This window comes from Protomyctophum bolini, assembly GCF_963924005.1.
Source record: "Protomyctophum bolini genome assembly, chromosome: 16".
In the NCBI taxonomy this organism is placed as follows: Eukaryota; Metazoa; Chordata; class Actinopteri; order Myctophiformes; family Myctophidae; genus Protomyctophum; species Protomyctophum bolini.
Window position 1 is genome coordinate 36936779 of NC_137877.1, and position 12973 is coordinate 36949751.

The window sequence follows — 12973 nt, forward strand, 5'->3', positions numbered from 1 at the left end:
GATTTAGAAGACATTTTGTATATAATCTGTCATGAGGTCTTAATGGGTTAATGTTCAAATTCATTAGATGCGATGGTCAGCAGTCTATATTTATTTGAGTTGGTTCAATGCGTTCTTTTTAGAGTGAGATAAGGTCATGGTGCAGGTGTGCAGATGTTTACACACACACACACACACGCACACACACACGCACACACACACACACACACACACACACACACACACACACACACACACACACACACACACACACACACACGATAAAGGGTAGACGGTCTGTGTTGTCTTTTTGCACACACGTGGGCGTGCACACATGCAAAGAAGTGCATACTGTCACGTACCCCCATCTGCCCTAATGCCCTGCACCTACGTGACACATCCCACATATACAGGGTAGAGTATAAAGACTATTATAGCTGCAGTATCTCTCTTCTATACCCACCCAGGTCTGATCTCACCCCCTTGGTCACCACCATGCAGCTGCTCTCCTGGACCCTCATGTGTCTGTGCCTGGCCGCAGCACTCTGCCACGCTGCCCCGTAAGTATAGCCTAATAGCATGGACATCATTACTACACATAGCCGGGTTGTTTTCGTCGACTCAAACTATGACAAAGAAATGTTGTTGTTTTTTTTCGCTGAAGAAAACTAAACGGAAGTTGTGTTTTTAATCTTTTACTGTAAAGCACTTTGCGGTGCAACGTTGTGGTTTTTAAACGTGCTATATAAATAAAGGCGGTATGGTATATGGCATGGTATAATGACTATACATTTATTGACAATTTCGTCAACAAATGATAAAATCTAGACTAAAATGTTTGGAAGGGACTATAGTGGACAAGATAATCCAGTATAGGTCATTTTACACTTGGTCGCATGTTGAAAATAGCGGATCAACAATCTGCTATTTGAAAACAATTCAAAAGACTAAGACTATACGATCAAAGTTTGCTGTCAAAGTCAACATACTGTCACATAGCCCTCTTCATCAAGGAAACCATTAATGTCTCTACTCAGAGGATTAGAAGGAGCCACACCAAATGCAATACGTGTTAATGCAGTCAATTGGTTTTCAAGCATTTAAAAAGAATGGCGAAAATATATCTACAAGCTCACAACTATAGTCACACATCACAACACGTTGTTAGCTTGTTAGAGCTATTCTCACTACTTGTAAGTTGCCGATACGACAAATAAAGAAAAAAATGTTTTACTACAACGCAAAAATTTCCTTCTTTCCTTTCTCTCCACTCATCCTGCAGGCACCACGAAGGGGATGGCCATGGTGAGTTTGCAAAAGAAGTGTCCAACGCTGAGTAACAACAATGGCCTTTAGAGCACGTTCACACAAAATTTAATTCTACCTACGGAAATACGCGAATGGCAAAGAAACCACTCCCAGTCCCATTGAAAAGCATTGGCAGCAGAACCATCCATCCATCTTCAACCGCTTATCCGTAGTCGGGTCGCGGGGGCAACAGCTCCACCAGAGAGCGCCAGACTTTCCCTCTCCAGAGCAACATTAGTGACTTCCTCCTGGGGGGATTCCGAAACGTTCCAAGGCCAGTGAGTCGACGTGTTTCCTCCAACTGCGCCTTGCTCTGCCCCGGGGGTCTCCTCCCAGTGGGACGTGCGTCGAGGCATCCTAAACAGATGCCCGAACCACCTCAGCTGATTCCTTTCTAGGTGAAGGAGCAGCGGTTCTACTCCGAGTCTCTCTCGTGTGACTGAACTTCTCACCCTATCTCCAAGGGAGATGCCAGCCACCTCAAAAACTAATTTCGGCCGCTTGTATTCGCGACCTTATTCTTTCGGCCATGACCCACACTTCATGGCCATAGGTGAGAGTAGGAACGAAGATTGCTCGGTAGACAGATAGCTTTGCCTTCTGGCTCAACTCTCTTTTCGTCACAACAGTACATACATTTTCAATTCCGTACTTTCACTTGTAACGAAGTACTTCTAAATTGCAGTATTGGTACTTTTACTTAAGTAAAACAATTACTTTTCCCACCACTGCTCCTGGTGCTCCATAATATCTCCCATCGTTGACTGCAGCTGTGGTGTGTTTGTGTAGGCCATCATCATGACGGTGATACAGCTGTGTGTTTGTGTAGGTCATCATGACGGTGATACAGCTGTGTGTTTGTGTAGGTCATCATCATGACGTTGAATGCAGCTGTGGTGTGTTTGTGTAGGCCATCATCATGACGGTGATACAGCTGTGTGTTTGTGTAGGTCATCATGACGGTGATACAGCTGTGTGTTTGTGTAGGCCATCATCATGACGGTGATACAGCTGTGTGTTTGTGTAGGTCATCATCATGACGGTGATACAGCTGTGTGTTTGTGTAGGTCATCATCATAACGGTGATACAGCTGTGTGTTTGTGTAGGTCATCATCATGACGGTGATACAGCTGTGTGTTTGTGTAGGTCATCATCATAACGTTGATACAGCTGTGTGTTTGTGTAGGTCATCATCATAACGGTGATACAGCTGTGTGTTTGTGTAGGTCATCATCATGACGGTGATACAGCTGTGTGTTTGTGTAGGTCATCATCATAACGTTGATACAGCTGTGTGTTTGTGTAGGTCATCATCATAACGGTGATACAGCTGTGTGTTTGTGTAGGTCATCATCATGACGGTGATACAGCTGTGTGTTTGTGTAGGTCATCATCATAACGTTGATACAGCTGTGTGTTTGTGTAGGTCATCATCATAACGGTGATACAGCTGTGTGTTTGTGTAGGTCATCATCATGACGGTGATACAGCTGTGTGTTTGTGTAGGTCATCATCATAACGGTGATACAGCTGTGTGTTTGTGTAGGTCATCATCATGACGGAGATACAGCTGTGTGTTTGTGTAGGTCATCATCATGACGGTGATACAGCTGTGTGTTTGTGTAGGTCATCATCATAACGGTGATACAGCTGTGTGTTTGTGTAGGTCATCATCATGACGGAGATACAGCTGTGTGTTTGTGTAGGTCATCATCATGACGGTGATACAGCTGTGTGTTTGTGTAGGTCATCATCATGACGGAGATACAGCTGTGTGTTTGTGTAGGTCATCATCATGACGGTGATAAAGCTGTGTGTTTGTGTAGGTCATCATCATGACGGTGATACAGCTGTGTGTTTGTGTAGATCATCATCATGACGGTGATACAGCTGTGTGTTTGTGTAGGTCATCATCATGACGGTGATACAGCTGTGTGTTTGTGTAGGTCATCATCATGACATTGATACAGCTGTGTGTTTGTGTAGGTCATCATCATGACGGTGATAAAGCACATCATGCGGATCCGGCACATTCTGACCATCATCTTGACCGCTGTCACGATGTAGAGATGGAGGCTGCAACCGTGGATAATGAGGGACACCCATTGTTTTTCAAAGGTAAAGTGCCCAAAACACTGGAAAAACTAAAAGAACACTTTTGTCAACCTGTAGAATGGCGATTTTCTGTGGTCTGGGGGAAGCCTTTTGAGCTGCAATGAAAACAGGCAAAACGGTGAAAACAGTGACATCTGCTGGCAAATCCCATTGACATAATTTGGGATCAGAGCACTTTTCTGAGCCAGAAAACCCCAGACCACCGAAAATCTACTGAATGTTAAAAGTCCAGGTATTTTGGGTGCAACTGAGCTCAGAAACCCTAAAAGAAAAATACAAATCACAATCCCTTTAAACCTCTGCCGAGTTCCTTTCCTCGATTATTTTCACAATGGGTGCATGGAATATATCTACAAGCTCACAAGCTCACTACAAGCTCACAATGCGTCGCATTGTGAGCTTGTATAGATCGTCTATTTTCAATAGATTTTGTACACATTTTGAACTTGTGAAATGGGACATCCTGCAATATGAGTACTTTTACTTTTAGTACTTTAAGTACATTTTGATGCCAATACATTTGTACTTTTACTCAAGTACATTTTCAACTCTGTACTTTTACTTGTAACGAAGTACTTCTAAAATGCATTATTGGTATACTTTTACTTAAGTAAAACAATACTTTTTCCACCATACTGCTTGTGTGTGTACGTGTCCGGCGGCTATACAGACGAGCATCTCTGGAAGGGTTTCCATGGCAAGGTGGAGAAGGCCAACGAGACCTTCCACGAGCTGGACGAACACCACCACCTGGACCACGTGGACGCCGCCGTCAGTCTGCCTCACAAAGGAGAGGCGGGCGAAGAGGAGCACCACACGTACCTGTTCCTGGTGAGAGTGCTCCCCTTTAATTCTTCCCCCCTTCAGTAACAGGGACGTGAACACTGCACACTGCAACCTGTCTAATGCTATATTAATGTGTCATGTTGGTGCATCTCCTAATCCTAATGTCTGCTCTTATGCAGGTGATTGTAAAAAGATTTTAAATAGAAAATCAGCAATATGGCAAAGTGTCATTGCTCATCTAACGACTATTAATCTCATAAATTGAACGTTAAATTGTATGGGTGACAATACAGAGGAGTACTAGTATATTGTCCAATGTCCATATTGTATACTTTACTTGTTTACTATATACTCTCAACTCTTTTACTATAATGCATGAAGTTATATGCAGAGAATGTTCAGCTTGATAGTGATTCTGATACCATATGATGCACTGCAGCATGACCAGGTGTTCCAATACGATGGCCAGGAGCTCGTGAAGGGCTTCCCCAAGCCCATCGCCGAGGTCTTCCCTGGGGTCCCTGGTGATCTGGACGCTGCTGTGGAGTGCCCCAAGCCAGACTGTGACGAAGACTCTGTCATCTTCTTCAAGGGTTGGTATAGCAGCATGCCACAAAAGCAAGGGCTCGCAACTCACTTTGTAATGCTCCAAGTATTTATTCCCAATCACAGCAGGCAGGACGTACAGCGTTTCGACCGGTATTGGTCTTCATCAAGTATGAATGAGATGAACAGGAAATGATTCATTTTCATACAGAGTGTGGACAAAAATAGCCATCGGCCCCATCTGGTGTTGTGGGGTGGCTCCAATTATTACAGGTGATTAGAAACATGAATAGCAAACAAAAATATGATTGGCAAACATTTCTTCACATGATCAAAGTTAGTGCACAGATATACATGGTAATCAATATGATTTTAGTACTGTAAGTGTATTGAAAGTAGAAAAATAGAAAAATGTTATAAACACAATAGACAAAGCTGAGTATATCAGTATGTCAACACCCATTGGCTCTATAAGACCAAATAAATATGGGCCCCCCAAAAAAAATTGGGACATTAAAATTGGTAGCAACATGCGTGTGGTTTCCCACTCTGCATGTAAATCAGGCTCATGTATATTTAACTCTGCAATGGACAACAGGCTCACATTAAAAATTAAAATTAATTAAGTAGTTTGATGATTTTGTATAGTGCAGGAAATGCTTTACGTAAAAAAAAAAACACTAAGGCCCTCATTTATCAATCGAGTGTAAAATCTGCCACAGATTCGAGTGCAGGTTTCGTAGTACACCCACGTCGCCACGGCATTTATAAAGTGATCGCAAACAGCTGATTCTTCCTTAATTTCGTTCTGACGTTAATAAATGTGACGGCTGAAATCTATCTGGCACGCCCTATGAAATCAAGCCTCGCCCTCGTTTTTGCGACATGAAAACGGCAATACGTTTCCTGAATCCATGACAACGTAACATGAAGAAATAGGTTTCTCCCGTGCCTTGCTGCTGCCCGCCTCTCATACACACACAGACGCACGCACGCACACGCAACTTGCAACTTGTTGTATCTTAAATAAATAAAGCTGTAGGTCTGTTTCTCCTCTCGCTTCGCTTCCCCCTTGCTGCCCACCTCACCCCCCCGCACGCACGCACATATCGCAATTTGCAAGCAACTGTCACTGTGTGTTGTTAGTTGTACAGTTATATTAAATTCTTAAAGTATTTTTAATTTAATATACAACAAGATCTATTAGTGAACGAAAACCTGAACCTGTGAACCATGAATTAAATAAAAAATAGGCGCGCGCGCGCGCACACACACACACACACACACACACACGCTGCTGTTTTGCATAGGTGCTGCTCCTCGATCCTGTCCTGTCCTGTCTGTCTGTCCGTGACACCGTGATCAACTGACCATGCACGTTCGACAGTCTATTTAGATTGCCTCGCAGTCGCTAGTCGCTGCAGTGGATAGGCTGTCAACTCAACTGTCAATATATGAATCATGAATGTGCAGCTAAAACCGTAGCCCATGTGGCTGGCACTGGTGGAGTGGTGGTGGTGGGCTGGCTGGGTAGCCTACATCTCCGATGCGGTTCCCACTTGCGCTGGCACGGTACATTTGGCATTCGAGCGACGCGTCGGGTTTATTAAACGAGGAGGAGATTGCACATACCGTAACTCCAGAAAGACATTGGCCTGCTGTAGATTAGGCTACAGTATATAGGCTACCCATGCATGTTGGGACTCTCCGCAGCTGCAGGCAGCACTGCACTATAGGCTATACTTTCCAACGTCATGGAAATATTCCAGCACAGACAGCCCAAATCCTCGTATGTATATGCGCTCATGCAAAACACTGTTTAAATGGCTTAAATTAAGTGCGATTTTAATTGTAAAGTTGGAAAGCTCCTATAAATTTAATATGACACAAAGACACATCTTGTAGGTCCATTCCTTTTTCTTTTTCTTTTTTTACATGTAGCCCATATACATACAGTTTTATATTAACATTTTAGGAGTGAATACATATGTTTCGATGCCTTTGGCAGCCTCTCAGCTGGTCAAACAATGCTGCTCCGCCGTTCTGCGACAGAAAAACATGCGTACGCCAGCTGAGGAGCAAACGTGGAAATTGAACGTTGTCACGTTCAATTTCAAGCTTTGGCGGAAATGGTAAATGTCAAAAATTTCGGTAATTTCGGCGTGCACCCATATTTTGGCGTACGCACGGTTGATAAATGAGGGCCTAAATCCTCTCCCTCATTCAGATAGAGTGTGTGCTCTGATGTAGGGCAGGCTATAGGCTGCTCAAATTCCTTACGATTCTATAGGCTCATTGCAGCTGTCAAATAAATAACTATATACTACTATATGCTATTGTACTTATACATTGTCTTTTATCAATGAAGGTGACACCGAGTGGGACTTCCACCTCGAGACAAAGGAGGTCCACGAGGAGCATTGGACAGCCCTGCCAAAATGCACGTCTGCTTTCCGCTTCCATGACCACTATTACTGCTTCCACGGACACCGTTTCACCAAGTTCGACCCCAAGACGGGTGCCGTGGACAGCAAACACCAGGGCAAAGAGATCCATGACTACTTCGCGGAGTGTCCCACATACGGTAAAGTGTTGACAAGATGTTGTGTCACGCATGCTTGTAATTGTCGAAATCAAACCTCAAACGCCTCAACAGTTATGTGCTTTTGATTGATTGATTGAAAGATTGATTGAGGGTACATTTCAAGTACAACTCATTACAAAAAACTGTGTCCAGGGCCCACCATTTTCAATTCATCAAAACATTTTAGAGACGTACGAATACACACTTCTATATAGCCAAAAACAGGAAATCATCATAGAGGAGGTACAGTAAAAAGGGAGAGAAAACATACTATATACAGTGAGGGGAAAAAGGGGTGGGATTCAGATTTTACGGGGGCGAGTTTCGAATTGCAGCCGTCCATAGTTGCCCTTTGAGAGAAGTTTTGAAGGAGTCAAGGGATTTGGGATGTCTTAATGACTGTTGGTACTGTAGGGCGTTCCACATTTTGGTGGCATAGGAGCGAAATTAATTTAGTCCCTTGTTTGTGCCGAATCTGGGTTGCATGCATGCATGCACAGTACACACACACGCACGCATGTTATGCATCACATTGTAACATTGTATAACATTGACCTCAGAAGCCGATGCATATATATTCTCCAGGAAATGACACTAACCACGTGGAGAGAGAGCGCTGCAGTCGTGTGACCCTGGACGCCATCGTATCGGACGATTCTGGGACGAGCCTGTTGGCCTTAAGAGGTGAGACAAGACCAGACTATAGAGGGTAGGCGCGTGACATCATCATCAAACCAGGAAGTTATGCAGGAACGCCTACAGAGTGTCGAAAGACTACTTTCTGGCCTTGACAGCCCATACATCCACACAGAAAAGTCCTATATCTGATTGCATTAAACGACATTAAACAATGTTAAACTCACTTTGCATGTTGCTTTGCCACTCGATGTGCCATTCACTTTAAGCATGCGCATACCCTCTATAGATAGCAGCCCGTCTGAAAAGTCAACAAGGCAAGCGAGAGCGCACAACCATTGAACCAATACTATTTCTCTCTATCTAAGCCGTTACATGTTCATTCATGGCCATCCCACTGAGCAATAGACGTGCATCTAAAAATGCGATAAAAACGGCTAAAAATGAACGTTTTTCAAAACATGCCTAACAGTAGCTGTTATACTAGGCTCCATGGTCCACAAGTCAGTCTAAAGTTTAAAACGACTAGTCATCTACAGTAGAGGCTCAGGCTATAGTGACAGTCTATCGTCACAAAAAGGTTCCTTCTCGTCGATGTGTGGTTGTTTTACAAATTGAAGGCAGGGATATGTTATGCTTTGTTAAAAGAGCATTCAGTGATTTGGGTGAATTGGAAAACCAATCGGTCCGCCCCGGTAACAAGATGTGCACATGCACGCACTACAGTGACTACACGCGACAACAGGCCAACAGCACGGACACCAAGACCCGCCACCACACGGCATGATTAGCGGAAGGACCTACTTTTTTTTTTTACCCCAGGGGTTAACTGGGTATAGGGAGGAACATACCTCAGCACACTATAGTATGGAGGATTATCACAACAAAACAAAACAAAGTGATATTTGAATTATGTGAAATCACTGAATATACCTTTAAACTAAACTTCATACTATACTAGTAGAGGCCATGGTGATTCCCAGGACTATGAATGAACACCAAACCTCAAGTTTCACACTGGTCTCTCGCAGTTTAAATGTATACTTTTAAATGTACTCTTTTCACCTGTAATAAGTGGATAAGAAGGACCATAATTATACTATGTGTCTCTCAGGCCACCACTATCTATTCAAGAACCACTCAGAGTTTGAGTCCGACACCATTGAGAGTGCCTTCAAGGAGGTGCACAGTGACGTTGATACCATCTTCTCCTATGACCACCACCTGTACTTGATCAAGGTAAGCTAATGAAGCGTATGTACATATGCATGCATCAGTGGTGTTCACATGTAAATACCCCCAAAGAAAAAACTAAAAGGGGATTGAACTTCTTCAATAAATGAATGCAATAGACAGTGACTGCAGAGATAATTAGTAAGGGTGTACAGGAATTAATTTCTTCTTGGAAAATTGGATTGTTTCCTACTTGGCTTGTATAATTGACACATTAGGAGTGCACTAGTACTAGTGGTTCTCGAAAGCTTTATTTGCAAGGACCCCCATATAACTCTGAGAGTGTATAAATGGAACCAAATGGACCATTTTGTTCCATGTGTACTAGGGATGTCCCGATACACTTTTTTCAGTGTTGTGATCTCGTGTTGTGTTTATAGCTCTATATAGCTATAGATCTAGATATATATACAGTATCTGGTGTTAGCAGACTCCTCGCTCAAATGTGCACTTGCAGTTTGGGGCAACTCGAAAGCAAACTCCACATGCCCCAAAATTTTATTTACCTGCAGCGTCAACCCCTTAATTATACCCCAAAAATGTCCACCACAACAAGCCAGCATGGCGACGACGATGACCCATGGCTGTGTAGAGACAGACACACAGACATCGTTTCTCAGGCTATAAGCTCCACGTCTGTTCCTCAGGACGATAAGGTGTTTGCCTACACATTTACGGAGCCCCACACTCTCCTGGAGGGTTACCCCAAAGCGGTGAAGGAGGACCTGGGTGTCGAGGGCCATATCGACGCAGCGTTCCACTGCGAGGGTGACAACCACGTTCACATCATCAAAGGTAAATCCATGGTCTAATATGTAATATTCTGGGACTTGTAAATAACACACTTGGAGAGCATTCAACATAGGTCTAAGTTACTTCTTGACTCTTAATGCAAAACTGACACCCACACAGCACACTCAGAGGCTACAACAGGCTGCAGGGGATCTTGCTAATCAGCACAGGTGGAAATAATGTTCTCAATCAGTGGCATGATCTTTCACCTAGAAGACACTCTATTATGAATTCAGAATGCCTGTTGAGGAGGATGTGTCGGGAGAAGGGCCAAAGAAGACAGAGCTGCATACGTTTGCTTATAAAGCGTTGCAGTCCCGCCCCCTTTCACGGTCGACGCCAGGCCCGCAGGAAATCATTCCCAATGCATTTTCCCCATAGGCTTTTCAAAAAGACCTTTTAAGCGTTGTACAAAGCCAACTGGAGTTGTGACAAATCACGACAACAAACAAACAAATAATTACAAAGAAGAAAAACAACCAAAAAAGGATTGTAACCTGTCATTTTTTTCTTCTTTCTAATTATTTGTTCGGCCCAAAAAATGGTGTTTGTCGTCATGATTTGGTAAGGTTTAAAGGTATTTAAATAAATACTTTTTGTAAAGCCTATGGGGAAAATGCATTGGGAATTATTTCCTGGGCCTGGCGTCGTCATGAAAGGGGGCGGGACTGCGATGCTCTCTATACCGCCCGAGAGATCATACTTTCTGATAAGCATACGCAATTAGAAACATTTGAATGGCAATGTCGTCGTTACAGAATATTGCGTCCTTCCATGCATTGTGATAACTGCTCCCCCCCTTTCACTTATTTGACACGTAATCATCATAATTATAAATTATAAAAAGTCATGGCATGAATCTTCCTATAGGAAGAAGGTAGGAAGTCCGCACACCGGGTCTTCATCAGGAATTAGTATACAACAAAGTAGGCGTGTTTTACAGGTCGTCAAGCTGTCTTTGCAATGAAGGTAATCAGAGTAGTCAAATGAAATGACACATCTACATCTACTGACATAAGCTAACATTTGTAGAGCATAGTCAAGTAGGAAAAAAAACGTCCTATATCAAGGGTTCCTAAACTCAGCAGGCCCCACAACCCGCCAAACTAATCATTAATTAAAGTACTTCTAAATTGCAGTATTGGTACACTTTTACTTAAGTAAAACAATTGAGCACTTTTTTCCACCACACTGTCTTTGCTCCACCACCATGCTATATAGGTAACCAGATCTACGACGTAGACATGACGGCCAGCCCCCGCGCCCCGACCAACGAGCGCCCCCTGGCCCTCTTCAAGGAGGTGGACGACGCCATGTGTGGCCCCGACGGCGTGACGGTGGTGCGGGGGAACCACTACTACCACTTCGCGAGCCCCATGGTCATGGTCGCCGCCAGGGCCCTGCCCGAGCAGCACAGGGTCTCCCGGGACCTCTTTGGCTGTGACCACTGAACGAACGCTCTGACATAATTATAACAGAAACACCCAAAAGGTGGCCTGGGGTCGTGGCTCAGCGGTCCCAGACACCTTGGCTGGTGATCCAGTCTGGCAGTGGGTTCGACTCCCGATCCCGACGGCCCTTATTGCATGATGTCACCCCTAGCCTGATTGTCAGACTCTGAGAGCTTCCGGCGAACCAGTGCGCTCAGTCGAGTGGGCGGGGTCTATGGGCTGGAAACCAGGCTATGTCACCCCCCCCCATCTCTCTCCCCATTTCCTGTCACCCTACTGTCTGTACCTCTATAAGAAATATAAAATAAAGGGGAACGCCACAAAAAAAAACATTAAAAAAAAAGAAACACCAAAGGTGCCTCATGGCACATTTTGAAACATTTTGAAAAGAATGGCCAAAGACAGAGATTCGCAGTGTTAAATTTTGTGTGTAATTTTAGATATATATATTAAAAAAGGCCTTCTAAATCAGTAGTTCTCACACTTTCAAGATTTTTCAAAAATGTTCAAAAATTGCAGATGTACAAGCTTGCAGCGCGGCACAAAGTGACGCACTGTGAGCTTGCATATCTGCTCTTTTTTAACAGCCAACGCTGAAGTCTAAAATGACACATGATGCTTGTTGTTGAACACCATTTTCAAGTATATATCAAATGTAGAGGTCTCCCCAGACAATCCAACCTTGCATTCCTATATTTGTTTATTTTCTGCTCGTTTCATTTCCTTCTTTGTAGAGACGGTTCTCTGTTCTCAGGTATATTCATCTCTGTGATTCTCCTCATATAGCTCCTATATTTTCTCTGTGATTCACTGAGTTTTGCACAGTGTTAGTTACTTCTGTGTCGTTGTGTGAATAAACAATGACTTTGAGCAATATGGAACGAACATGGTCATCTGGATTCTGTATTCAAAATCGTTTGAGAGGAATTATGTTTAGCAGGTGCAGGATGCAAATGAAAAGAACAGAACTGGGGAAGGACTGGGGAAGCAGGCATCGACACCCGGGCCCAGGTGTGAGCTGATCATCATTAGTAGCTCTGCTCCCCAGAAACAGAGGTTACTATAGAGTAAACACAACATATACCAAAACCAGACAACCTAAGAGTAATATAGGGAACCGTCACACCCCCCCCCCCCCCTCCCTACCACTGATCTAGAATCAGCTTAGTTTGTTTTTATACAGAGCCAAGTTGTGCACAAAATAAAGCATATAGGACAACAGCAGAAGTGAAGCAATAGCATCTTTTTGTCAGTAGAGGGCACAGAAACTCCATTTTATACACCTGCAAACATGCTGAAGCAAAACCTCCTTCTGGTGCGTTAGCTGCCCGTATTCCCCTGAGACAGCAACATGTTAGGTTTCCCTACAAACGTTGCTTGGTGGCCTTGCGGTTAGAGTGTCCGCCCTGAAACTGGGTTCGATCCCCGGGCCGGGACATACCAAAGACTGTAAAAATGGCCTCCCTGCTTGGCACTCAGCATCAACGGGTTGGATTGGGGGGGGGGGGGTCAAATAAACTAATCAAATGATTCCAAAGGCTG

At 43.8% G+C, this 12973-nt stretch overlaps 1 protein-coding gene across 1 annotated transcript; it reads left to right on the forward strand.

Annotated features, from left to right (window-relative positions):
• Window positions 1–474: 474 nt before the first annotated feature.
• Window positions 475–11431, forward strand: LOC308330952 (hemopexin-like; the record flags this gene model as incomplete). The annotated part of the gene is made up of 9 exons (XM_080786018.1): window positions 475–539; window positions 1262–1284; window positions 4074–4234; window positions 4629–4782; window positions 7104–7319; window positions 7905–8003; window positions 9070–9194; window positions 9836–9983; window positions 11202–11431. 9 exons carry the CDS (start codon window positions 475–477, stop codon window positions 11429–11431), a joined length of 1221 nt encoding a protein of 406 aa, XP_080642144.1.
• Window positions 11432–12973: the final 1542 nt, after the last annotated feature.